This window comes from Delphinus delphis, chromosome 8 (assembly GCF_949987515.2).
Source record: "Delphinus delphis chromosome 8, mDelDel1.2, whole genome shotgun sequence".
NCBI lineage: Eukaryota > Metazoa > Chordata > Mammalia > Artiodactyla > Delphinidae > Delphinus > Delphinus delphis.
This window is the reverse complement of record NC_082690.1, coordinates 6,006,557-6,033,348: the sequence shown is the minus strand read 5'-3', so window position 1 is coordinate 6,033,348 and position 26,792 is coordinate 6,006,557. Positions and strand designations below refer to the sequence as shown.

At 58.0% G+C, this 26,792-nt stretch overlaps 1 protein-coding gene and 1 long non-coding RNA gene across 2 annotated transcripts in view; one reads left to right on the top strand and one right to left on the bottom strand.

The window, feature by feature from the left end:
- LOC138414141 (uncharacterized) overlaps nt 1-5,970 on the top strand; it is a 67,951-nt gene extending 61,981 nt beyond the window's left edge. Inside the window, exons 7-8 of the long non-coding RNA XR_011246564.1 lie at nt 3,073-5,064; nt 5,282-5,970. This is a non-coding gene — a long non-coding RNA (uncharacterized lncRNA). The remainder of the gene's footprint in view (nt 1-3,072; nt 5,065-5,281) is intronic.
- A 142-nt stretch (nt 5,971-6,112) lies between these two features.
- Nucleotides 6,113-25,860, bottom strand: ADAMTS8 (ADAM metallopeptidase with thrombospondin type 1 motif 8). Its single transcript, XM_060017653.2, has 9 exons — nt 24,817-25,860; nt 17,191-17,430; nt 16,255-16,390; nt 15,553-15,720; nt 14,284-14,585; nt 12,102-12,285; nt 9,563-9,735; nt 9,264-9,439; nt 6,113-7,316 (listed from the first exon to the last, which is right to left on the bottom strand). Exons 1-9 carry the CDS (start codon nt 25,858-25,860, stop codon nt 6,746-6,748), a joined length of 2,994 nt encoding a protein of 997 aa, XP_059873636.1. The 3' UTR covers nt 6,113-6,745.
- Nucleotides 25,861-26,792: the final 932 nt, after the last annotated feature.

Below are 26,792 nucleotides of genomic sequence, written 5' to 3'. Positions count from 1 at the left end.
TTTAAATTTGGGAGCGATCAGCATGTAGGAAAAAACCGTAACCACGTGACCGTACGAGATTTCCGCCCCCCGCCCCCCACCCCAGGAAGCGTGAGTAGGACCCTGAGGATCTCCGCAAGTTAGGAGTGAGCGGGGGACAGGAACCACGAAGGAGGGGAGGACTCAGGCAGCCGGAGAGAGGAATGTCTGCAGACTTAGCAAGGTCACTGACGGCCTTGGCCAGCAGTCCTGTGGGCAGTGGTGGGGAGAGCTGGCTTGTTAGGGGGTGAGGAGGGTGAAAGGAACAGAGAGGGACGTGGGGAGGTGTAAACATATTGTTTGTAAGACAGAAAAACAACTTGATCACTTGTTTTCTCATGTATTAAGTGTCTGCTGCATGACAGGCTCTAGGCCAGACGTGAGTGATGCAGTGAGCACAGGGTGTGGTCCAGACCTCACGGAGTCTGTGGTCCAGCTGAGTGTTTGAAAAGCAAAGTGCACAAGGCCGTGCGGCTGTTGCATCTAGCCCGAGGGCTTCTTTGACTAAGTGACCTTGAATCTGGGAATTGATGAATAACTAGGAATGTGTTGAAGTCCGGGGAGTAGAAAAAGGGAAAAAGGTCATTTCAGGCAGAGGGAAGAATATATATGGGCTGAGGACCTAGAGAAGGTGGAGGGCTCTGGCTTCTAGAAGGGATTGATTCTGACCGGCGGAAATACCTCAACATGTAACAGAAAAAGGAAAAGAGGATAGGTTTTAAAAGAATAGATAGAGCTACAGGTAAGGCTTAGGACGGGCGGTAAGACACCGAGCTTTCTTGTATGATGACGTTCATTCTCTTGTGGGGCAGGGTTTTGTTTTGTTTTGTTTTGTTTTGTTGTTTTCTTCCCATCCCTGTTCTGAGATCTAGCGCATTTGGGGGCTAGAAAAATAGAAGGGATCTTTGGTAATATAACACGAGATGGAGAAGAGGGAGACATTCTTTCAGCATTGTAACACACCAGAGATGGGCGAGCATGGGGGAAAGGCTGCTGTCATTGTTGTTCTTGGTTCTGTCCCCAGGAGGGCTTTTCCACCTCCCCTTCCTCCACCCTGACATCTGAAATTCAAGCTCCCTGCAGCAGTGAAACCAGACAGAGTGGAATAACTGATCAGTCATGTCAGGGGACAAGCACAAGGAAAGGCATTACTCTGGCTGGGCGGTGGAGAACAGAGGTGTGGGCAAGGATGACGGGGTAGGGACTCCTGGAGGCCTAGGACCTGGCGTGCTGTGCCCTGGAGGACCTGGGAGACTCATTTAATAAGGTCCTGAATCTCCGCTCTCCGACGGACTTGATAGTTACTGGAATATGCCTCTTGACTCTAAAATAAGGCAGAATCAGGATGTTCCTCTAGACTCGAGTCCGTAGCCTGACCTGTCAACAGCGAGACCGTGTCCCCTCTCTCCTCGTATCATGGGAGATGCAGTGTTGGGTTCTGCTGAGTAGGTGGTGGTGAGGTCTTCCACTCACAGCAGGATCATGAGCTTGTGAGGAGAGTGGAGAAAGTGGACGATAATCTTGTAGAGAAGCAGCAACAGAGCCGACGAGGGAAGCCTGTGTGGGTGGCTGGTCAGAGCTTCCACTGGAGATGCCAACTTCACGGTGGTCCCACATGCTCGGGGGTGTGGAGCCCGGTTGCCAGAGTCACGACGGCGAGCCTCAGGCAGAGGGTGGAACGGTCTTCGTGGGCTCTGCTGTGGAGCCCCAGACAGTCAGTGGGGCAAGGAAGGTGGGAACGTTGGAAGATCGAACTTGAGGTGCTGGAACACGGACTTTAAGCACACAGGGAAAGAAGAAACAGAGGCAGAGGCAGAGAAATAAAGATGGGGACGTGTGTATGGGGGGCCGTCAAGGATCTGGACTCGCTAGAATAAGTGTAAGGGGAGCAGTGAGAGGTCGGGAAGGGTCGTAACTTGTGGTTGGGGGGCAGGATGTTTAAATCTATGACCTCAGAGGTGGAGAAGTGGTGAGGAATAAACAAGCGAGCTCAGGATGTGGTCTTCGGAGGCCCACACGGACCTTCGTCATCACCGGGTCCCTCTCTTTGATGCGACATTCACACCGCTTTTCTCTCTCCTTTTAGCCTCGGATGCACCTCTCATCTCAGCTACGCTTTTTCCACTTTCTGGTCCAGCAAGAGAAACTCACAGCATCTTTTCTTACTTCCGGAGAAATTTATTCCACATGTGTCTGATTCATTTGCGTTTACAGAAACTCGACATCTCCAGTATCCAAAAACCCTTTCAACTATTTTTTTCTTCCCTTTCTTAGAAACAGGAAGTTGTGTTTGGCTGAGGGCAAACTCTTCCAGTGCCCCTGGGACTTACAAGTTGTTTGGAATGAGGAACGATGAGGGCTGGGGAAGACTCTTCTCTCCTTTCCTGGGGCAATTGTGTGTCTGCCAGGGGTAGGCTGGGCAGCTCGTGGGGCTGGAAGACTAGCCAGGACTTTCCTGTCTCTCGTCGCTGAGCCCCAGGCCTGAGGGAAAGTGTGTCCTAAAAGAGACAGGTGCGTTTGAAGGCTCCTGTGTTCCTCTCTTCCAGCACTAGCATCTCAGCTCAGGCTCTGCTTTTGCGCTGGGTCTCATCTTTCTCTTCCCAGTACTTGAGCAGGGTCTTGTTTTGGGGGGTGTGGGTTGGCTGACACTACTGGGAAGGTGACACTAGCCAGGAAGGCCCACTACCTCCCCAGTGGAGTATCAGAGAAGGTCCCCATGTGAAGAAGCAGGAACAGAGCTGTAACGGGGTGCACCTGTTCTGATACACCTGGCCAGGTTGTTGGGAAGAAGTGTTGACCTGAAGAGCAGACAGGTGGCTGGGAGGGGCTGACGTGGTGCCCGCGAGGCAGGGGCAGCAGGGGTGTCGCAACCCAACCGCCCTGCTCACTCAGCGCTCCAACTTCCAGTTCCCTTTGCGAGTTATTTCGTTTTGTTTAGAACTGTTTTGAATGTAAGGTCGATCTGACCACAGTACGTCTCTAGTGATTACCTAGATTGAACCAGCAAAAACAGCAGCTTAGGTTGGTGCCTTCTCTCTCTCTCATATTCCGCAGGCAGCTTTCTCGAAGCTACAAGCTCGGTGGAGGACCACGGGGAAAGGTGCCGTACTAGGAGAGACCTTTCTCAGAAAGACACGCCATCCTGCAGCCGAGGCCACCACAGGCAGTGAACCCCGGTTTGCGTGCCTCCCGGGCATGGGTGCTACTGCCTCTCTCCCGTCCTAGGACTCACGGGCAGTGCCTGCTCAGGACCCTGGGCTGGCTGAGTGTCTAATCGACGGTGGAATTAGGGGAGGAGGGCGCTGCCGGGGATACACGTCTCTCCACTCCGCACGGAGCACACCCTGGGTGGAGGAGGACAGGTGTTGAGACAGTGACTTAGCCTTTGGCCTAAAATGCTGTCGTCACAGTCTTCGTCGCGCTCACCCCGTCTCGTGTTTGACTTTGACCGTGTACTTAGTAATCTAGCTTCAACTCACCCTAGAGGCGAGAGGAAGTGACGCGACTATGGCAGGAGAAATCTGGAAATCTGGAAATCCAAGGATAGCACTAGCCTCTGGTAACTTCCATGTTTCTGGTCACTCTTATGGACAAACCATTCCTAATTCCCCAACAGCCACGGGTGCCCCGCTGCTTCCCGGAGGGGCTTGGAGATCTGAGGCATAGCGTACAGAGCCCAGATCGCTGTGGGCTCGGGAGCCTCTTTCCCCGCGACCAGGTGAGACTCGGACTCTGGGGGACTCAGGCCGTGTGTGAAGGCCTGGCGCACAGCAGAGGTACCACCTCACTTCACAGGCCTGAGAGTGAAGCTGTGACAAAGCCACTCTATCTGTCTGGACCACACAGAGATATCACAGCAAAGCAAAAGACAACATATTCTTGAGAACATTCCTCTTGTTCCTGTCCTTTTTGTTTGTTTATTTGTTTGTTTTGGTGGTGGTAGGAAGGCTTGGTAAAAATGAAGAGGGCTCCAGGGGAAAGCAAGAAGAACTAATGTTTGGATGCTAGGAAGGAGGAAAAGTCCTCAGTAAGAGGGTCCACTGGCTAAAATGCCCAAACACGAAGGATCTAAAGCTAGTGGACGTCATCAGAGAGCAAGGTGTGGAGCTGGTGGGAAGACATTCCCATCACCCCTGGGAGAGAAGGGTGGTTTACTAAAGCGGGCCGGGGAACGTGCTTCTGTAAATTCACAAAGCCCTCTGGTCCGCTACAGGAGAATAAAGGGCAGAGAATAAACCCCAGACAAGGATTCACTTGTCTCACGGACAGAGGTTGGAAATGGACTTCGATGCTAATGTACCACCTTTGAAATATTTCTGGCAGGAGCTCGGAGGATCCAGAGGAATGACCCAGTTACCTGCTGAGTCAGGGCCTTGTGGACTTGCACGAGGAGGCACCACGACCGTTTCTGCGAGGAACTCTTGCTGGAAAATGCAAGCTCTCAGCAGAGGAAATGCAACCTTCCCTTCTCTGGGCTAGAAGGGTGGTCGTGGTAGGCTGGGGGAAATGATGGCGTGGTCTCTCTCTGGTAGGCAGATCTGTTTCCTGAGTCCCTGAGCTGCAGCTGTTGAGTTTCCAGACACAAACAAGTATGTATTCTGTGAGCCTCGCTGAGGCCACACAGCAAGGAAGAGCCAAGCTGGATTCCATTCTGCTTTGCGCATCAGCAGCCCAGCTGCCAGCTGAACTCCAGGGCAAGCTCTGCGCCTGGTAACGACGCAGAGGCTCTAGGTACGGCACAGCTGGACTGGCCTGGGTGGTTAATGGGGACACACCTGGCCTTGACTATTCGGGGAAGAGTGAGAAATGGAAGGAGATGAAGGGTTGCAGGGACATACGATCCATCTCAGTAAAGCCGGTTCACAGCAAGGACAGATCTGGCTTTCCTGGTCGTCAGCAATGTGCCAGTGTGTGTGTGACTGTTTATGCCTAGGTAAGCCCGGCCTCCCACTCACTAAAAGCCGGCAGTCGGGGAAAAGTGGTCCGCGGTGTCCACGGCCACCGTGTAGAGTGTGCACCACAAGAAGACGACCAGCTGAGGACACGGTAGGGGCTGACATCCCTGCCTGTTTGCCCTGCCTGTGTCCCAACGGCCCGAGTCCTCCCAGCGGGCACCTTTTCCTCATTTACACAAGGGCTCCAGGCCACTTTTTACTTGAAGGGGTCTTGAGAGAAAGCTAAAGGGAAGGACAAGGGGGGGTGGGGTCAATGGTGACAGGAAAAGGGACGATGCAAATTTAGATATTTTCCTCCTTTTCCCTAGAATGTCATTTCTTGATGTCGTCTGTTCCTTTTCGCCCACTATGACCAAGGACTGAGCTCCCTCTACGCCAGACCATATGGAAGTCGAGCTGGGGGCTTCATCTGACCAGGAAGAGATGAGGTGACATGGAGGGAAGATGGGGTTTGGGAGGCTCTCAGGCAGGTTTCAGGTGGCTAAGTGGGGAAGGTCAGGCTATGTAAAAGGGCTGATTGGGACAGTTGCAACTCGCCTGGGTCAAAAGAGTTGTGAGCTGGGAATGACATTTGGCGTGGAGAGAAGGAGCTGAGGTCATTGGGATGATGTTACTTGGAAACAGGTGCAGCATTCCTCAGATGCGAGGAGAATCTTGTATCTCTGCCTGGTCAGTGTGTACATGTGAGGACGAGGACATATGCAGAGTGGCGTGGCATGGGCTTTCTCGGGAATAACGTTGTGTTACCTCAGAGCTGGAAGTTTCCACTAGAGCAGTGGTTCTCAAAGTGTGGTCCCCAAACTAGCAGCCTCCACGTCACCTGGGAACTTGTTAGAAATGTGGATTCTCAGGCCCCTGATCCGCTGAATCGGAAACTCTGGGGTGAGGCGCGGCCATCTGTGTTTCAAGCAGCCCTTTAGATGACCCTAATGCCCACTGAAGTTTGAGAACCACTGGTCTAGATCATGCAGATAAAGACTTGCCTGAATGACCTGGATTCAGCAGACGTGAGAACTCGGGGGAGGCCCCAGAGGTGCAGGCAAGGTGCCAGCCTCCCTGGCTGTGCTCAAGGTGAGCCGACCTAGTTTTAGCCTCTGTCCTCGGGCCCTGGGTCCCCCGTTCTTGCCGAAGAAATACCGAACCAGATCAGACCACTCCACTGGCGCAAGATCACACTTTAGTTCAGAGACACATTTGCATAAATACTTGAAATGGACCCAGCCCTGCAGGTGGGAGCCTGAGAGCACGGGCTCTCCACAATCCTGTGGCTCGCAGCCCTCCAGGCGATGGGTTTAATACTGAAGACACTCCTGGTCATTTCTGAAGAGAGTTCGGGGTGCAGCTACAGTGCTTGCTTTGACACTCACCATCCACCCCTACTCCACATCTCTCTTTGACTAATTTTTTCCCCTCTGAGGTAGATTATTTAACGAGGGAACCAAGTAGAAATAACTTTTTTCGTTTAACTTTGTTAGTCCTTTGCAAACAGGCTGACCGAGTCTTCTTTTTGGGTCCGTGAGAGCACTCTTTACCTTTTAACCTATGCCCTCTACTTGAACCCAAGCAAGGTCCAACCCACTAGATAGTAGACATTAGCATCTGTGGTCTGTCTCCTCTCCTCTCCTCCCCCCATGGATTCATGCCCAGCTGCAGCAGTGGGGAGCCTGGGTAGGCAGGCCACGCCACCCCCAGACGTGGGGTCACCGTAGCGTGACCCTGGTCTGCACCCCGGGCCCCGAGTCCATGAGCATAAGCCTGGCCCGCCCGCCGGATCACGGGGCGCATGGCTGGCTTCCGCACGGCTTGGCATCCTCAGGCTTCAGAGCCTCGTCGCAGGTGGTGGAGGCCTGGCCTCCGGGGTCACGGCACTCCACCGCCCGCCGCTGCCAGCCGGCCCCGCAGCTGCTGGAGCACTCAGACCAGTCTCCCAGGACCCACTGCGCGTTGAGCAGGGGCTGGATGACGTTGGTCGTCGCTCTCTCTTTGTTGCTCTGTATGCTGAAGTTCACGTCGTTAGGGACAAAGAAGGTATACTTGACTTTGGGGGGAAAGAGCTCCCCGGGGGCTGTCAGGAGCTGCACGGTCAGGGGCTCAGGCAGCGGCCAGAAGCTCTGCAGCCGCTCCAGGGAGGTGATGGAGCCGCTGTACTTGAGGATGGTGCCCTTCACCAGGATGTCCTGTTCCACGGCGGAGATGGCCAGGTTTCCATTGAGCAGGTACTGCCCGTCGGCGGTCTTCAAGGCCAGGTAGTTGCCGTCGTTCTGGATCCCTGGGTGGCTCCGCTGTTTCACGTCGATGTTAGTGGCGCCGGCTGGGATGGTGACGATGTCATTGTAGCCATAACTATGACAGGAAGACACCTTTAGAACCCGTGGCTCCCCAGCCCGGTACTCAGGAAGTCAGCATGCAGAGACTGGGGGTGGGCAGACAAAAGTCTGCAAGCAAATAAGGAAGTAGTCGCCCCAAAGTGCCCAGTAAATTAGCTGCGGAGGCCGACAGGAACACTTGGTACACCGGGACTTTTGCTTGGCCTGGGAGCTCTATCTCAAATGTTTGGAGTTTAGATCTCGACAATAGCACAGAGGGGAAGGCAGCCTAGAGGGGGCGAACGCTGAGCCGTTGCTGCCAAACCTGGGCTCTTGGCTGAAAAGAGATCTCAGGCACGTGCAGCTCCTTGCAGTGGTGTAAACTTTGGCCACTTTCATCCCAGAGCTCACACCCATGTGGACAAATCTGATACACACAGCGATTCCAGAAGCTGACCAGACGGACGCCTCACGCCACCTCCTAGAGTCCATCAGGTGCTGGTATTTGGTTATCGTGGCTCTAGGGCAGGGCGCAGGGCAACCCAGCCTGCTCTGAGGAGCCTTCTTCTGGGCGTGCCCAGCACCATGAGTGGGGCTGTCTGGGGTGCTGGGATGCTGTTTGGGGAAAATGTTTCAACTTTATCGTGGGTCTGGGGCTTTATGTGGGATGGAGAAACCTTAATTCTTTTTTTTTTTTTTTTTTTTTGCGGTATGCGGGCCTCTCACTGTTGTGGCCTCTCCCATTGCGGAGCACAGGCTCCGGACGCGCAGGCTCAGCGGCCATGGCTCACGGGCCCAGCCGCTCCGCGGCATGTGGGATCCTCTCGGACCGGGGCACGAACCCACGTCCCCTGCATCGGCAGGCGGACTCTCAACCACTGCGCCACCGGGGAAGCCCAGCCTTAATTCTTATTCTTCTCTTTTGGGGTGGAAGTATTTGGCTTCGTAGGCTGGGAGGGGAGTGAGGAGGATTGAGGAGCACAGGCACGCTGCTCTTTGCTATCCTTGCCTCGCGCCCACTGGGCAGCTGAGAAAGGACCCCAGGCCCCATGTCTAATGCCTGAGAGAGCTCTGGGAAGGGACTCAATGTCTGACTGTCCCACACCCCGTGCTTCTTTTTCCTATATCCTTTGAGTTTAAATTTGAAAAGACTCCTGAGTTGTCTGCCAAACAGGCGGATTCTGTTTTCTGAGGCTGATGAGAGGAGAGAGAGTGAGGGAGCCGGCTAGGGGTGCAGTGTGGCCGCAGGCCCTAGCCCTTCCTCCCCGGGAAGTGTGTGTGGGACAGGAAAAAACCGCCCGGGAATGGACAAACCTAGGCTCACCTCTGGCCGCCATGACCTACCACTGTGACCCTGGAAGAGTCATGTAATCTCTTTGTGCCTTAGTTTCCTCGTCTGTAAAAGGGGAGTAACGGTCTTGGCCCCAATAGACTTATTTTAGGAATCCGTCGAGCCCACAGAAGTGAAAGCACTTGAACAGATATAGGAGCTTTATGAACGTGTGGCTTTAAGGTGTGAGAAAGCGTCTGGAGTTCTCAGGTCCGTGAAGCCCCGAGGCTGCCAAGACCCCCCCGTGGGCCCCGTTTCTGAAGATGCACCTGCAGAAAGGGCAGAGCCCGCCAGATTAGGGTGAAATGTCCTTCCCACAGCAGGCCTGGAAGAGCTGCTTTCTGGCAAGGGTCCCGGTTACTCAGTGTAGCTCTACTGCCAGTTGACTCATAGAAGATACATCCCTATCCATGTGGCCTCTGGCTGCCCTGAGAGCCGTCATCTCTGCGGGCCAGACCCCGGGCCAAGCGCTCTGTCCATCTCGTGCCTCGCCACAGCGCCTCTGAGATAGAGAGGATGCCGCGTTTTATGAAGAAACTGAAGCTCAGTGCTCCACGGGGATGGAGTAGCAGCCACAGTGCACACTTAGGCCCCTGTGACTCCAAAGCCCGGTCCGCTCGCGCAGCCAGGGACAGAACTTCTGGAGAGACCCACCTGGAGGGGTTGAGGGAACCGGACACCTTCCTGCACGAGTTGCCTTTGCCACCGCACACGCCGCATTTGTCCAGCTTCCTAGGCGAGTCCACCACGTGGTCACAGCCAGCCTTGACACACTGGCCACGGACACAGATGGCCAGAGTCTCGGGCCCGCACAGGGTGCCGTCGATCACCTGCAGTGGGGGAGGGAGGGGGCAGTCAGAGGGCCCAGTGAGCCCTGACACCGCCCACTCCTGGGCTCAGGCCAGGGGGCCTTCCTCCCCACCTGTGCACCTGAGTTCCAGAAGGATCCTCACCTTGGCTTCGAACACTTTGAACTCACTCCGCCCCCGGGCTCGGCAGAACAGCTTGCAGCGGTCCCGGGGGGACACCCCTGCGTACTTGGGGACCCACTGCAGCAGGTTCCCATCCACGTCCGTGTAATTGTAGGCATTGTACTTCTCACACTGCTGCTCCCTGAAGCTTTTCCCTGAAATGAGGGCGAGAGGGCATGGAGCTAACAGGCTGAGCTGAAGCAGGGAGGACCCCACGGGAGAAATGCCGAGATTCCGGGCACCCTTCTTCCTCCCGGACTTGACCCAACCCGAGGACACAGGTCCAGTGTCACCTGGGCCCAACTTTCCTAGACACCGACCTAAGGCCTGACTCACGGGGCAAGGAAAGGAGCAGCCAGCCGCAGCTGGGCTTTCTGGGGAAAATATCTTCCCATTTGGGGAGAATATTAATTCTGCTTTACAGATGGATAAATTTAGGTGGGGACGGGGGAACCACGGAATGACACGTGGAGTGATGTTTTTGGGCCTCTACTGATCGTGATTTATCCTGACCTCCGTGGACATGTGGCCGAAGGCTCCCAGATCTACGTCTCTAGTTCTGACCTCGCCTCTCCACCCCACTTGCTGTAATTCTGGGTCTCTCTGGGGGAGCTCCATTTGTAGATGCTGCAATTACCTCCAGCTCAGCGAGGCCCAACTCCATATGGTTTCTCCATATGAAGAACTGGCTGGATTTTCATTTGGTGATGCTACCACGTTCCAGCCTGAGACCGGAACCCTGGTATCTTCTGAATATTTGCGCATCCACATCCACTATTTCCAACCTGTCATTAAGTCCTGCACTCTACTCAGGACGATCTGTGATCTTAAATGTCTCCTTCCCACTGTCAGCATCTCGGTCCACTGCTCGCAAGCCAAGGCCTGTGGTTTCCTGCGAGACTTGGTGCCCAGCCTCCGACACACAGCCTGCTTCCTCTCCCGTCCTGCTGCAGGCTGCCTCCAGAACAATCTGTCTGAATTAAGACCTGGGTTTTTCCCTTCCACAATCCTGAAGTTAAACCCGCTCTTACTACCGAGGTTCTCCACGCCAGCTGCACATCTGCATGGTCTGAGGAGCTTCAAATCCCAGGTGGCCGTGCACTCCTCCTGAGATTCTGAGTCAGGACACCTGAGGCGTCTGGGCCTCTGTGTTTGGAAAAGCTTCCCCGGTGACCTGATGGGACAGCCAGCACAGAGAGCCTCCTGAGGCTATCTTAGCTTTTACGCACCCTTGGCTGGCCTGGAAATGCTGGCCCACTCTGCCCAGCTGTGCCCTGGGGGGGACCCTAGCCCCCATCGCAGCGCGTCCTCCTGCACTTCATCACCGTCTCAGCCCTCCGGGCCCCGCTCAGCCCTGGGTCCCCAAGAAACTTCCGGCCAGGCCAGGCCAGGCCTCTCCTCGCTCTGGATTCCTTGTCGGTCTGGGGTCTGTGCCTCACAGACTGACCTTTAATTGCTCTGTAAAAGGGGTTTGGATCTCTAACAAGATCTGCACGTTCCCTGAGGACAGAGAACATGCTTCTTATGTCATTATAACACCTATTCCAGTTCTAGCCACACAAGAGGCACCAAAACACTCACTGACTGAGATGGCTGGTCCCGGTGCACCTGAAATCCTGGTACCGCCTAGGCTCCGTGTCTACCTCACGCCTATATTCATTCCCCTCCCCTTTCTCTCTCTCTCATTCCCCCGGGAACGCTTCACCCGTGTGCCAGGCAGACCCTCACAGTTCCAGGGCAGGGTTTCTAGAGCTTCGTGCCGTTACTGATCTTCCTCATCTTGCAAAACTGCAGAGCCTCCAGATTCCCTCATTAGACACCATTCCAATGCCAGTGCGCCTCTGCGCCTGGATGCGTCTCTCTGCTTGTCCTTTGCTGCCTGCCAATACTTCCTGGGGCTGCACGGATGGGATGGTGGGGAAAAGGCCCGCAGTGGTTTGCTCTCACACCGTCTGCTGCCCCTGTGGTAATGTGTGGGCTTTGTAGCAGGCACTGGGGAGGACGTTCCCAGGAGAGGCAGAGGTGGGGCTGCTTCCCAAGAAGGGGCCACCAGGCAGTTACCACGCTCCAAGGGGAGACGGGCAACTCTTCTCAGGGGGAATGTGCGCTAGGGTCAGATGCAGAAATCTTCCCTCCACCCTGAGCTGGATGTTGGCTGGAAAGATATTGGAGGTTTGGCTCTGACCCTAGCTTTGGAAAACGCCTCCATTCTGCATACAGACGAGGGTTCAGACGTTATCCTAGACGCCCGCCCCTCTGCAAAGCCCTCCTCCAGCTCTAATGAGTAAGTTTGGTTGGGAGTGACGCCCTCCATCTCCGCATCTTGGAAGACCAGGGCAGTGTCTCTCCTCGACTTTGCCAGGCTCTCCCCGGACAGGGAGAGCGGTCCCGGGTCGCCACGGGCTGCTCTAAACCATTTATGTCTGCACCCAGGAAAGCTCTGCGCCCGGGAGACCCCTGCAGTCCTCTGGGGATCTGCTGCAGGCAACACAGCAGCTGCTCTGGCCGGTGTGGTGATTACCATCAGGGGGGCACTCCTCCGTGTGGCACGATTGGTACTTGGCTCTCCGACCCAGGCAGTATCTCCCTCCGTTCTGAGGCTCGGGGTCCTCGCACTCGCGGTGTGAAAACTGTACTCCTCCTCCGCAGGTCCGTGAACATTCTCCCCAGGTTCCCCAGGGGGACCAGCCTCCATCCACCACGGCCTGCAACACACAAGGCTGCGCTGAGTGGGGAGCAGAGGGCAGGAGGCCTCGGCTCTTGGTGTGACCTCCTCACCTAGTTGCACCCGTCCTGGCGCACGCAGTTCGGTAAACTGCCTGATTCACCTGTGCAGGGGCTGTGTGGCCCGTGCAGCCGCGGCTCCCCGATCGCAGTCTGTGCTGGCCTTGCTCGCGGCCGGCCCCCCGGTGTCTACAACAGTGCCTTGCCCTTTGTAAGGTGCTCAACAGGAGTTGCTGAGTGAAACACTTTTACGGGAATAAGGTTGGGTCTAACGCAGCGGCTCTCCATCGGCCGGGACACGTGGCAGTGTTCGGAGACCCTGCGGTTGTCCCAGCTGGGCAGGGCGTAGGCTGCTGGCCTCGGGCGGGCGGCGGGCAGGGTGCCGCTAAACATCCAGCCACGAGCACGAGAGCCTCCCACAGCCGGGACGCACGCAGCCCAGATGCCACCAGTGCTGAGGCGGGTTAAGTTCTGATCTAAAGGACTGAGCTCCAGGAGGTGTGGCCACGAGTCTGCCGGCTGCCAGGTCCAGGGGTAGGATGGTGCTGGGAAATAAACTAGAGTGGCTTCCAACTTTACAACTGACCCTGAGGACAAGGCATTGCCTTGGGTGGGTTCGTTAAGGTTTCGAAATGAAAATAATTTTTAAAAAGTTGCAGAAGTCATACGTGCTCGTATAAAAAATGAAAAATACAGGTGTAAAAAAGAAAGTAACGCTTACAAAATACCACTACCCAGATGAAACGATCGACGTGATTTTCATCAATATCCTTTTGTACCTTTGCTCTGACTATAGAATCATGAAGGTGCCAGGTTTTATTTTACACAGATATGATTCTGTCATATACATATATATATATATATATATATATATATATATATATATATATATACAGTATTTTATGATCTGTCTTTTCCCCTTAAAAATAGGTGATAAGCATCATCCCGTGATCATTTTCTGGCCACCTTTCCCTGTACTGGGCTTGGCTGTGGTGCTGGGAAAGGTTGGATGGGCTCCCTCCCTGCCTCTCCCCTCAGGAACGTGTGAAGCGCACGCTATAGGACAGGGCTGGGAGAAGCTCAGTGTCGGGGTGTGGGCTGGGAGGGGGCTGAGAATGAATCCGTGGATCCCGTCCCAGCTCAGGCTTAGAAGAAGCATGTGGTTTCCCCGCCCACGCGGGCTCCCGGGCCTCAGTGCAACGGCAGCACCCCCGAGGACAGCCCTGCGGAGGGTGAGCGCACAGGCCACCCTGGTGACTCAGAGCTGGGCCGGGCCCAGGCTGCGAACCCGGCGGATGCTGTTTCACAGATGGCTCAGTGACTCGCCGAGAAATGTGATCGGCCTCCCAGTTCGGATGTATTAAGAGCAGAGGGCAGAGAAGCAAATCATTTAAAAACTCTCCCTGGCATTGCCTTTTTGCCTTTCCGTGCGAGGTTACTCTGCCAGGTTTTCTCTGCCTGGTCAGAGGTGACTCCGATTCCTCCTTCCCTCCTCCTCGAGCAAGGAGTTCCCACAATTACTCTCACTCTCCTGACCCCTAGCTATGCACTCGGCTCCGCCACGGGTAGGATGTGAATACCTTCCCCTCATTCTCGATTGGATGTCCCTCCTCTGCTGTCACGCTACCTGTTTATAACAGAATTCATAACGGCTTCTGTCTGCTGCGTGCCCACACCTGCTCTTGCGCTGGAGCGTTCCACACCTAGCACCAAGCCTCACAGGCCTTCAAGTCGACTCCGTGGCAGCCCCACAGGCGGAGTCCCCCAAATGCCCGGAGCCCTGCTGACGTCATCCATCAGTCCTGAACAGCTCCTCTCGGCTTTGGATAAATACGCTTTGCTTTGTCCAAAGGTGAGTGATTTTCCTCATAGTTGCCCCTAGGCCCAAAGTCTCTTAGTTCATGGCTCTCAGGTGTGGTTTCCTCCTTGGAAACAGCCCTCCCCGTCCCTGTCCCGCACTCCCAGTGGCCGGCCCTCACCTTGGGCTTCTCTACTTCCTCCTCAGGCAGGCAGCTGCCATCCAAGCAGAGGCTCCCGGGCCCGCAAGGCGTCCCGTCCGCCCAGGGCAGGCTGCCGTTCTTCGTGTGGCAAAGGGGCTCGGCGCCATCCATGTGGCACCAGAGCTGGGCACAGATGTCCTGAGCAGAGGTGTTGGGGCAGTGGCGGAAGCCCAGCCCAAAGATCTGCTTGCACTGTTGGTCCAGCTCGTAGAGGGCCCTGCGGCCTGGGAGGCCTGTGGGCAGAGGCAGGGCCGAGGCAGGGGCGTCCAGGAGACAGTCTCCTGTGGAGGAAGCAGAGAAATAGGAAGGAGGGGTCACACTCGAGGCCTCCTTGACCTCCGCCTACAAACTGTCAGCACTCAGTCACCCACAGAAGCTCCTCCAAGTTTTGACTCTCAGTAGCAAGTTTTCGTTTTAAGGGTTGCGTTTCTTTTGGTATCCAGAACATCTTATACGCATTCAGTGTTTACCGAGGGAAGGCCAGCTAAGCGTAACACTAACCTAGGTCACAGTATAATTGCGGATGTAAATGGACTCTTTTTTTTTTTAAATTTTTTTTTTGCGGTACGCGGGCCTCTCCCGTTGCAGAGCACAGGCTCCGGATGCGCAGGCCCAGCGGCCATGGCTCACGGGCCCAGCCGCTCCACGGCACGTGGGATCCTCCCGGACCGCGGCACGAACCCGTGTCCCCTGCATCGGCAGGCGGACTCCCAACCACTGCACCACCAGGGAAGCCCCTAAATGGACTCTTAAAAACCAGGCCAGGAGAAATAAAACCAAAGTATTGATGTTGGACAATCTATTATTTTTGTATCAAGAATCAAGAACCAGTTGTGTTTTCACTGCTTTACTCAACAAGTCAGGCTGTCTTCACCAAGCACCTTGCCCCACTCCTTGCCCTCACGGGGCGCTTCCTGCCTCTCTGCCATTTGCATGCTACCCCTGTGATCTATCGCTCCAGCCAGAAGCTCCCTTCTCCCCTCTGCACGACAAAAATTCTTCCGTTCCTTCGAGCTCTGTTCGAACCCACCTCCTCCAGACAGACCTTCTCAGATTCCTTCCGCCTGCTCTGTGGGTTAATCTAAAGGGACTGCTGGAAGCTGGGCCACGGAAGGGCGTGCTCTGTGGAGTGGTCAGAACACTGAGCCCGGCGGGGTGGCGGGGACACAGCTCCTGAGTCTCTCCCAGGCCGAGACGTCTGCGCTGCAGGTGCCGGCCGCTGGCCGGGGAGGAGCCTGGGGGACCTACCGTGCCCGCCGTCCAGGAGCTCCGTGAGGTACATGGCGCTGCAGGGGGACCAGGGCAGCGTCTTGTTCAGGTGGACGAAGAGGGGCGCCATCATGTGGTGCTTGCCCAGGGGCCCGAAGAGCCGAGCACAGGGCTTGGAGTCGTCGTGGGGCATGCTGAGGACGTGCCCTGGGGAGGACGAGACCCGCGGTCCACCCAGCGTCGCCACTGCCCTCAGCCGTCCGCCCAGGGGGCAGAGGGCCTCTGAAGGCCTACGCGGCGCCAGCGCCTCGAGGGACCACCACGGCGCTGCACTCATTCCTCAAAGACTCTTCCCGGCCCACCCTGCCTGCCTCTCCTCTCCCAGGAAGCTTGCTCAGAGCTCCAGGAACACCGGGGTTCCTTTATTTTCTGCCGGGGCCTGTGCGGATTCACACTTGTCTCAGTCATTTGCTAGCTGACCTTCCAGAACCCTGACTGCTTAGCCGGGATGCGGCCCCACGGCTCTACCCGAGCGCTGGCATTTCCCTGGTGACCTCCGAGGATGGCCCCGTGCTCAGGGTGGGGGTGGAGAGAGCACGAGGGCAGAGTCACCCTGCCGGAACAAGGAGGGGTGGCCCCGAGAGGCGGCAGGGTCCTGGGGGGGCCTCGCTGGCTGGACTCGGGAGGGCCGGTCCTCCCACCCGGTCCAGCAGCCCAGGCCTCTGGCGTGGCGAGCCTTACCGAGCTCGTGGGCCAGAGTGTAGGCCGCCTGCAGGCCCTCGTCCTCGATCACGGAGCAGCTCTTGCTGGGGTCACAGATGGTGCCAATGTCCGCCACGCCCAGGGTGTCACACAAGCCCTCCTTCCCGCAGAAGTTCTGCTCGCGGAGAAAGCGGGACGTGAGGACAGACACAGGATGGAAACCCTTCCCATTCCTGCGCCTCCGGAGACGCAGGACACGTTTTAAGTCAAATCCCTATTTCTCCCCAAAGGCCGTTTCTCCTTCTGTGTCGGCGTGTCCTTGGGCTGCCAGACACTCGGAAAGCTCGTCCCGGGAGGTGGGATAGCCTGGCGGTGGTTAAGGGTGTGGACCCCACAGCGAGGTGGCCGGGGCCTGACTGCGGGCGCTGCCACGGGGTGGCAGCTCTGTGCCTCGCTTTCCCCAGCTGTAAAGTGGGGCTAAAAAATGCAGCACTCGCCTTGGGGTTGTGCGTGAGGCCTGGGGGGTGAGCAGGGTCTCCACACCTGATCACACTTGCTGGCCTTCAGGAAGCCATCTGTTTAAACCACACCAGGGAGATGGGCAGGCCTCCTGCCATTGGGGAAATCTTGAGGGGACTCCCTGGTTACCTCCACCGCCTTTAACCCCCACGGCAGCTGGACCTCCTGTCTTAGTTCCAGCTCCACATTGCTCTCCGGGCAGTTTGAGCCCGTTTCCTCTTGTTATGACCTCAGCAGACAGCTGCTCTCAAAGTTCTGGAGCAGAGCCCCCACGAATTCCTCTCCTTCCCTCGCAAATACCTCATACGTGTCCTCGTGACCTCCCCCTTCTTGTCCACGCACGAGGCTCCTGGGGTCTAGCTGGGGCCAGCAGGGGGCCGGTCCCCGTGTCTGGGCGGCCGTGGCCCCCTCGGCGCGCCCTCCCACCCCGCCCCCGGTTCCCAGGGGCCCGCGGACCTGTCTGGTGAGCAGGATGGCCGTGTCGAAGTGCTCGGGGTGCCGATCGCTGGGCTGGTTGAAGCGCCGCTGCCAGCGGCAGAAGTTGCGCAGCGTCAGCCCGCCGTTGTCGGACACCTCGGGGCCCCATCTCTCATCCTCCACGATCAGCACCTTCACCACCATCAGGTTGATGGAGTTCCTGATGCTGGGGTGCTTGTAGATGTGGGCCGCCACAGACATCAGCGTCAGGATGTGGTTCTGCAGGAAGGAGGGGTGGAGAGGGAGGGGTAAATCTCCTGGCCGCCGCCCGCCCCTGCCGTCACGCCGAGTTATGCCCCCTGTGTGCTGGGCATCGGTACACAGCACCTCGGTGAAGGCTCCCAAAACCCCCGAGGCCCTGGCATCACTTCCCTTCACTGTACATATAAGAAATTCACGGCTCAGTATGGCCCAATGTCCCAGAGTTAGTGTGTCAACCAGCATGTGAACCCAGAGCACCTGGCTCCAAAGCTTAAGTGTTTAACATCCTGACCAGCCACATGTGGCCACGGACATCTAAATCCATTACAATTCAATAAAATTAAAATGCTAGCTCCTCTGCCACACTGGCCACATTTCACGAGCACCAATGGCCGTGAATGGCTTGTGGCTACTGCATCAGACTGAGCAGACAGAACATTTCCATCATCACAGAAAGTTCTTCTAGTGGACTGCACTGGTTATTCTACCTTAACCCTGACACCAACCGTCTCCCTGCCAGCCACGCATCCCCTCTCCGCCCTCAGCCCAGAAGCAATTATCTGAGCGCTCAAGGTTAAAATCCGTCGAGAATTTTCCTGATGTCTGCTGGGGCAACCCCTATTCTTCAGGATGGGAAAACTTTGCTCTGATGATCACTCCTAACAATAGCTCCTCTGCAGATGGTACACGTGTCACCTCATTAAATGCTCACAAAAACTCTGGGAAGTAGGGATTGTCATCCCCATTTCACGAACGAGGAAGTGGAAGTTCTCGCAAGTTAAATAACTTGTCTACAGCCGCGCAGCTCTTAATGCCGGAGTGCCAGCCAAGCGTGTCTGTCTCTGAGGTCTACACTCTTCTCAGTAAGTCTCCCAGGGCTTGGCCTCCTGGCTTCTGCCTGGACAGCCCAGAGGGTTTATTCCCCTCTGCCTGGGGTGGGAGAGAATCGGGTGGGTCGCTGAGACCCAGGCGCTCAGCCTCCCACTGCTTCCGGTCCCACCAAGGCCAGCTGAAGGAGTTGACATCGGTGCTTGGCCTCTGCCCCAACCCTGGGCTGCCAACTGCTCCCAAGGCTTTGGTGGAGGCCAGATGGGGCTCACTCTTCTGCCTCCAGGGCCTCCAGAAAGGAGTCCTCTTGGATGACTTTGCAGAACAGGAGACGAATGGCGCAGAGGCCTACAGGCCTTCAGGCCTCCAGCCAGCCCTCCTCCCTGCTCCCCAGGGCACCACCTCCTGTGGCCTCTCTTTCTTCCCTCCTGTGTTTTGGAAGGTGGGAGAAGAAGGAAGGAAAGGAGGGTGAAAGGCTGGAGACAGACATTCCACGGGCTGAGGCCATGTGTGGGAGTTCCAGACGAATCCCACTGTTTGTGAATGGGATCTGTCTGTTCACCTCGCCGGCGACCAGCCAGATATTTTGTAAGTTAAGCCCTACGAACAGGGGTTGGCAGGTTACTTAGTGTGTCAAGCACTCCAGCTATGTTTAGGCTGATGTAAACATCTTATCAGCAAAGCTGAAACTTGGCACCAGCCCCTGGAGTCGGATTCCTGAGGGAAACAAGCAATTACATCAGTATGCAACTGGGGGCGTGGGCTGAGGAGCACAGCTTTTGCTGGGGCCTACTTCCTCCAGGCCTCTCCTGCGTCCAGGGCCTCCTACCCCGGGAAGGACCAGGGGCCAACTCCGGGAACTTCTTCCGAGACAACCTGAAACTCTCCTCACAGGAGGCCTTCCTTTCAGTCCCACCGTCACAATCTCATAACTGGGGAGCTGATGTCTTACAAAGAAGGTGTGAAGATGAGAGATGCCCCGAAGGCTCAGAATAAGGAACTGGAGACCTAAGGTCTCGGAAGGGTCTGGTTCCCAAGCTGCCTGGTCAGACTAGCAGAGGCCATGTGATGGGCGCGTCCCCGACGAAAACCAGAGGTGCACACGTACAAACTGCTGCACAAAGGCCGGCACGGGCGCGCATCCCGACACCGAGGTTCTTGGAGTCTCCTTGCTTGAGTTCAGGCAGCTCACAGCATCTTCTCCCGACACCGAGTAACAACTGGGGGGCCGAGCTGGCTTGAGAGCCATTTCCCTTCCAGGAGGTGGGTTAGACGGGAGGACATTTGAAGGTCCTGGCTGCTTTCTCAGAAGATAATTCCCATCGCAAGAGGGCTGCCAGGACTGTGTGCGCCAGAGTTTCTGTTCAAGTCCCCAGTCCTGGTCTGGCTCACCTCCCCTTCTGTCTTGCCTCACTGCACTTGGGGACGGGATGCCCTGCCACCATCAGCTCCTCTGAGGAACGGTGGCCCGGCTCCCTGTGCATCTGACAGCGCCCTGGGGGAAGGGCCACTGGGCCTGGGCGGGTGGGCGGCCGTGAGTCTGTGAGCCCTCGCTTCTCGGTCCATTTCCTGGTCCAAAAGGGCAGGCCTGACTTCCAGTCCCACAGAGAATGGGCCCAGGAGCCAGTCAAGGAGAAGGTTAGCTCGCTTGCTCTACCGCGCCCTGTCGATTTATACCTCCCTGTGCACCACGTGGGTGCGGGCTGTGGGCTGCAGCGGGGCCCCCAGCAGACAGCCTCCCCACAGCCAGGTCGGGTAGGTCAGAGGCCAGGGCCAGCCGGGCCGGGGTGGTCACACAACCCGACTCTGGAATGGCCCGGGGATCTCCTGCCCTTGGGTCTCCTTAGGGAAAGGTGGGCACTTTTCAGGGGGCCTCCTTCTCCATTGGCGCCCCCAGGACCTGGAGGAGCGAAAAGACACTCCGCCAGCTAGGCTGGGACATAGCCCTCTGATTCTCTGAGACACAAACAAGGAGATTCCTTCCCCGGAGCTCCCCCCACCCCCACCCCCCGTGCAGCCAGGGCCAGCTATGGCGGGAGTCTGGCGAAGGCTGGGCCCGGGCCAAACACACTTCCAGCAACTACTTCTCTTCAGAGCGTCATCCCTGACGCTGTGGGCCCAGCGCTCTCCTCGCAGCATGCCTGGGAGAGGCAGGGAGAGGAGGGGTGGTAACGTGGAAACTCTGCGGCCTCCGCAACGGGGCCATCACTCTCCCTTCTGGCATCTCTCTGGGGCCTGAGACTGCTGGGGAGGAGGGAGAAGCAAAGGGAGAGGAAAGAAGAGATGGAGAAAAGACAAGGTCCTGCACAGACGTCCTTCCTCCGTCCTCGTCCTCCAAGCAGCGAGGGGCAAGGCCACGTCGCCGAAGCACGCAGTTTTCAGCACCACAAGGGGCCCAGTGGACACAGTCCAGGCAGAGCAGAGGCTGAGAGGCAGGTCCTGGGCTGCGTGCGACAGCACAGCTGGCACAGCGCTGGCTGGCTCTGACGGCGTGGGACTGCCCTGCCCTCCTGCCCTGACAAATGCGTCACCCGAGGCAGCTCTAGCGCCAGCCACGCTTCGCCGCGCACCTACGACGTGCCAGGCTCTGGGTCAGGTGCCGTCCGTGTTCTACCGTCTCCTCCAGACACTGCCAGGACGTTGGTATAGCTGTGCCTGTCAGGCTGGCGAGGAAATCGAGGTACCGAGGAATGGGTGGCTCGCTCAAGGCCACTCACGTCTATTTCCTGTCAAAGTCTATGCTCTTCCTCACGGCACTGACTGCCACCCTCTTTGCTGCTGCAAGGAAAACTGCAGCACAGCCCGGACAAAGCATGCCAGCCAGCCAGCCAGGGTGCCCCTGATGTTGTCTCTGCCCAACTCCCCCCGCCGCCCCCCTCGGGGGGGAGGGGGAAGTGGCGTTGAATACTAGGGCCTTCTCTTTGGGAAATACTTCATAGAGTCCATCCCTCTGGCGGCAGCAGACCGAAGGGATGGAGAAGACTTGGTCTTCTGCCAGTGGGGGAACATACTTCACATGCACATTACGTGGCCTGTGGAGACTCGGGCATGTGTCTGTTTCTGTTATTATCCAAAACAGGACACTTTTCAGAGTGAAAGATGAGACTATTAATAATGATGCCAGAACGAACAGGCCTAGATGGAGGCTGTGCTGGGCAAGCCGGGGTACTTGGCCACTTCGGGTATTAGGGCTGGCGGGGGAGACATTTCCCCACGGGGCAAGGGCAAGGGGAGACGAAATGGCTGTGACTTGGCCCTTCCCGGAAACCACCTGCTAGTAGCCTGAATCTTGGGACTCCTCCTCTGGGGGCCCTCCCTGCTCAGCAGCGAGTTCAGAAGCTCAGCCTGCAGCCGCTGCCCTGGAAGGACAGCTTCCCAGACCAACCCTGGGGCGCAGCACGGTCCCCACACGCCCCTCTCCTGCTCCAGTTTCATCCAGGGAACAATTAGCTGTGGCCGGATGCAGACAGAGTTAACGGTCTCTTCTGAGGTGGTCCCTCCTTTCAGGACACCCCCTTTGTCTGAGCTCCTTAACTCTGAAACCAGAGAAGAAGGTGGGAGACAGGGCCCCTCCTGTCAAGGGACTGACTGAACTCAAGTGTACAGAGTCTGGAAGATTCCCCTGTCGCTTAGCAGTGAGACCAGCCTTGCGCGCGGATGATTCTTTCTCTTGGCCTCGAAGGTGGGTCCTTCTCAGGACCGGGCCTCCCACTGCGGCTGGACGTCTTTGGGCTGCTGGGTTCAGTGACCCAGTCCCACAGCGTGGATGATGTCGGGGGAGCCAGGGCCTCACACCCTCCAGGTGCTCAGGAGGCGGCACCGCCCTCGGATGCTGGAGAGCTGGCCTTTCTTCCTCTGCCCCTTCACAGGCACTTCCGCCCAGGTGCAGACTGAGCACACTCAGCGGGCGGCTTCTCCACGTGGTGCTGAACTTTCCAGAAGACTCACCACGAAGCAGCCTCGTCGACGTTTGGGCTAGAATCGATTACCTAGTGCAGGTGCCGCGCTTCACAGGTGAGGGGAAGGCGCTCTTCACCCTCCTCACACACCCCCGCTGCCGGGACACCCCGAAGCTTTTTCCGTCCGTATGAATGTAGTCTCCAGGAGGCCCCTCGGAGAGTTACTTGTAAAGAACTAGGCTCCATGTGGGGAGGTGGGTCTGGGCAGGCAAGGTCGTGGGGAACCGGCCCTTGACATCCGCTCCTGTCTTGGCCGAGCCAGGAAGCCCAGGCAATGGAGCTGAGAAGTTCAGGTCTGCTCTGTGGCATCTCCGTCGCCTGTGAGCGGTCGGAGCAGAGGGCCAGGGGCCAGTCACAGAGACAGCTGTGTCTCGGCCCCTGCCCCACCCCAGCGCGGCGACAGCAGGGTGCAGGCAGTGACGTGATGAGACCGAGGTGGAGGCGGCAGGGCTGGCCCCAAGGAGAGAGGGAGCCCCCCGCCCGCCCAGGGAGAGGACCTCAGTCTTCAAGGTGCCCGATGCCTATTGCGACGCGCTCTCCGGGCCCGAGGGAGCCGGCTGCTGCAGAGGTGCCAGTCTGTGTGGTCCAGAAACCTGTGTGTGTGCAGGCGGAGCAGAGGGGGCAAGCGTGCTCTGCGTCACCCAGCCAGGGGTCATACGAGGGTGGAAGTGCTCCTGGGTGGCTCTGCAAAGAGCAAGTCAACTTGTCTGGTGCAGCAGACCTGGGCAGAACCCAGCCCAGCCCCTGGCTTCCGTGGCTTGGGAGCCCTGGCGGCAGCAGTCACGTCTGCTTTCAGATGGCTCTGACCTCCGGAGCTGCCGAGTGTGTGCTGGAGGCAAACACACAGCATCTGAAGTGTCTGGGCGCTGAGCTCAGAGTGAGATGGTAGGAAAACGTCAGGGAGGACATTCTGGCTCTGAAGACAGAAAGGCAAATTTCTCTTTCTGCTGCTGCTCTGTGTTCTTGTTGGCTTTCCTACCTCCTGGTTCTCAGGCAGCCGTCAGAAAGGAGTCGTGCGTGGGAGGGGCTGAGCCCCTCAGCTCTGGGTTTGCGGTGAATGTGCTTTCTGATGGAGCCCCTGGTCGCTGGAGCAGCCATCCTCACCCGAGACGGGAGAAGCCCACCGCCCTGCCGCCCTCTGGAGGACTTGCTTGCGGAAAGGAGTCAGAGAAGGCGGCTGGTACCTCCCCCTGCTCTCATGGAAGGCAGGGAAGCAGATACTCAGTCAGTGCAGACCCACAGTCCCGGGGGCGGACCGCACTGACGGCTCCAAGCCGCCTCCCCGTGCTCTGGGAGGACTGAATACCGGGACAGCGCACACGGAGCCCGCGGGGCTTTAACGGCCCGGCAGCAGCCAGGGGAGCGGCCAGCTCTTCCCACCCTTCCATCTAGAATGCATTTCCCAGTGACTGCAGAGTGAGAAAGCTGGGGCGAGAAGCTGGAGGGCCGGCTGCACCTCGTCTAGACTATGCTGCACAGGGAACGCCGAAGCACTAGGTGCCCGCAACAGCTGGGCACAGGCCGAGCCTAGAATAGGGTCCCAGCCAAGACTGCCATCACCGAAAAGGCAGCAACTAAGCTGCAGCAGCGGCCAAGGTGCCTTTTTCAGGAAACTGTGACCGCGGGGCAGGTCAGTTCTTCTCCACCGCGCACGTCTCTGGTTCTGCGCTCCCCCAGGGAGGAGAAAGCGCAGCCTCTCCTGGAACCCTTCCACTTCACGAGGTGTTGGGGTGTAGGGTGACACACACACCTCCTGCTGTTTCTGCACCGTCCTGGAATCTAGTGGGAAATGGCCTGGCTACAGGAGCTGTCCCCTGGAATCAGCTTTCCTGTCCCAGCTCCGTAGAGAGCTGTGTCTGGGCGGAGAGCAGCTCGGGCGGACCAAGGATAGTTCTGGCTCCACCAGGAACATTCACCAGAGGAGTTCAGATCCCCACCCCCTTCTCCTTCCCTTTTCCACTAAAGCTTCAGTTTCCCGGGCTGAGCCCCCAGGCAGAAATTCTGTTCCCCTCCCTTGTTGTGCTGATGCCGGCACTGCCAAGTTCTGCCAGGGCTGAGCGCCAGGTTGGCAAGGTGTCCGTGCCCCTGATCAGAACCAGCTGGGCACACAGAAGTTGGGCAGCCCCTTTCCAGGTTCAACTCCCTGCAAACAATGTCTTTTACTTATGGCAGCCTCAGTTCTGTAGGCAAAGGGAATCTTTCCATCCCAGCTGCCTCTCCCTGGGAGCCTCCCAGGTCTGGAGACAGCAGAGGGCGGAGAGGCGGGGGTGGGGTGGAGGTTCTCCCCAGATGTTCACTTATCATGTCTGTTGGGAGGGGCAGGTGTCTGGGGCGTGGGGGGGGGCTTTAAAACCCACTTTCAGTTCAGGATGTGAGGGAGGGGGGTGAGCAGGGAGGAGGAAGCCCAGGACCCGCCCTCTAAGTTGGAAGGGACGCATGGGAGGAGCTGGAGGTAGCCCAGGTGTCAGGGGTCAGGAAAGGAGTTACTGGGCTTTCTCAGAAAGGAAAGAACCTTGTCTGGGGTGAGGAACGGGAAGGGTTTTCTCAGCGGGACGGAAAGGGAAGAATTTGGAGACTCTGGGAGGTGACCGGCGTCTCCGGGCACAGCGAGTCCTACCTGCAGGTCGGCTCCGTAGAAAGCAGCCATGGACGCATCGGCCACCAGCAGCGTTTCCACGAAGCGAGCCTCAGACACAAACCGCTTGGTCCTACTCGTGGCCCCCAGGGTCGGCGGCGGCTCGCTGGCGCCTTCCGCCTCCTCGTCTTTGCCCTGCTCGTCGTCCTCCTGCCTCCGACCCTCTCCCTTCTCCGCCTCCCACTCGGGCGCTCCCGGCAAGGGCTGGGCTTGGGCGGCGGCTGCGCGCCCGGGCCCCCGGCGCTGCAGGCGGTGCGGCTGGTGCAAGGAGCCCCCCGCGCCCTGAGGCTGGATGGTGAACTCCTCGCCGTCCAGCAGGAAGGAGCCGCTCAGCCCGCGGCACAGGCTGACGGCCGCCAGCGACTCGGGCTCCCCGTTCACCGTGCCCGAGAAGAAGCAGCTGCGCAGCTCTTGCTCGCCCCCGGCCGCCCCGCCGGAGCCCCCGAGGCGCTCGACCTTGAACTCGGGCGCCAGGAAGCTGGCGTCGGGCGCCAGGCGCAGCTCGAAGTCGCGGCCGAAGGCGGACAGGTGGAGCGCGAGCTCGCCCGCGCCGCCCGGCAACCGCGTGGGCACCACCAGCGCCGAGGCCGGCCCCCCGCCTCCAGGCCTGGCCGGGGCGCCGCGGGCGAGCGGCGGCGGCGGCAGCAGCGGCAGCAGCAGCAGCAGCAGGAGCGGCGGCCACCGGGGGGCGGCGCGGGGCATGGGGGCTGCGGCTGCGGCGCGAGCGATGGAGGAAGCGGGCCCGGCGCGGGCAGGTGCTGGCGGCCCGGCCGCTGTCCCTGCGGGCAGGAGCTCGGGCGGTTGGCCGGCCGCGTGGCCCGTGGGCGCCTGGCGGCGGCGGTTCCCGGGCGGCCCCTCTGGCTGGCGGCGCTGCCGCTGCTCCCGCGCCCTCCCGCCCAGCCGATCGCGAGCAACTGGCGCCCCGGCAGCGTGCGCGTCCTCCGCCCCTGCCTTCTCCCCACCCCGGGAAGCACAGAGTGGGCTGCCGAGCCCTTCGTATTTATACTTCCTTCCCGGCTTTGACATAAGAGGTTTATTTTTGATCTCTCACTATTCCCGTTTCCCCTCCCCTGGGATCAGAGAGAGAAACTGAAAAGAGGGAGCGAGAGAGGAGAGAAAAAAAATTTGGATGAAATGTAAAACCAATCAGGAGTCAGCGGGGCTCGCTCCCCCGCCCCCCCGCCCCCCTTTAAGTGTCAACTCCAACTTTTTCCCCTTCGCTTACGCGCTCCCACATTAACTCCTCCAGTGCTGGACAGGCCCCTCAACCAGCGTCCTTGGGGAGACCCCAGTCGCTCCCTCCTCTGAGGCCAAGTGCCTGAGACATATACCCCAGGAGACCCTCACACCGGTCCCAGCGACAGTGTCACTTCGGGGATCCGACTATGCAGAAGAGAGATCTCCAGAGAAGGTTCCAGAGCTTTTCATTGTAAAGCAAAAGAGGGAGGCGAGAAAGGTCATATTAAAGTCACTCTGCACTTGGTGTTTTCACCCCAAGCTGTGGATCGGGGCAAGCAATATCACCTGGTTAAGGCAGCCAAGGACTTTGTGACTGCCTGGTCTGGGGCTGGGGGCAGAACCCAGCACGGGGGTAAATTACAGCAGGGGAGGTGGCAGCAGGGTGGAATCACGCCGGGGCAGGTAAGCACTTGGCGAGGAGGGCACCTGAGCTCCAGGGGCTTCGTGTCTGGCCCTGAAAACTCAACTGGAACAGTGCTCAGCTGCCCGGGGACCTCAAGAAAGGTGGCACTCCCACCCCCCATCGCACTGCCCATGGCTGTGGGTACCAGAGTGTATGAGAGTTGATTCATTCTGTCCCACAACGTCACCTCCCTGGGATGAGAGGGGCTGAAACCTGGAGAGGGGCATGGTACGGTCCTCTCTCAAGACCACAAAAAGCAGCACTGGCTGGCACCCCAGTCCTAATGGCACAGGTCTGGGCTGGGCCAAGGATCCTG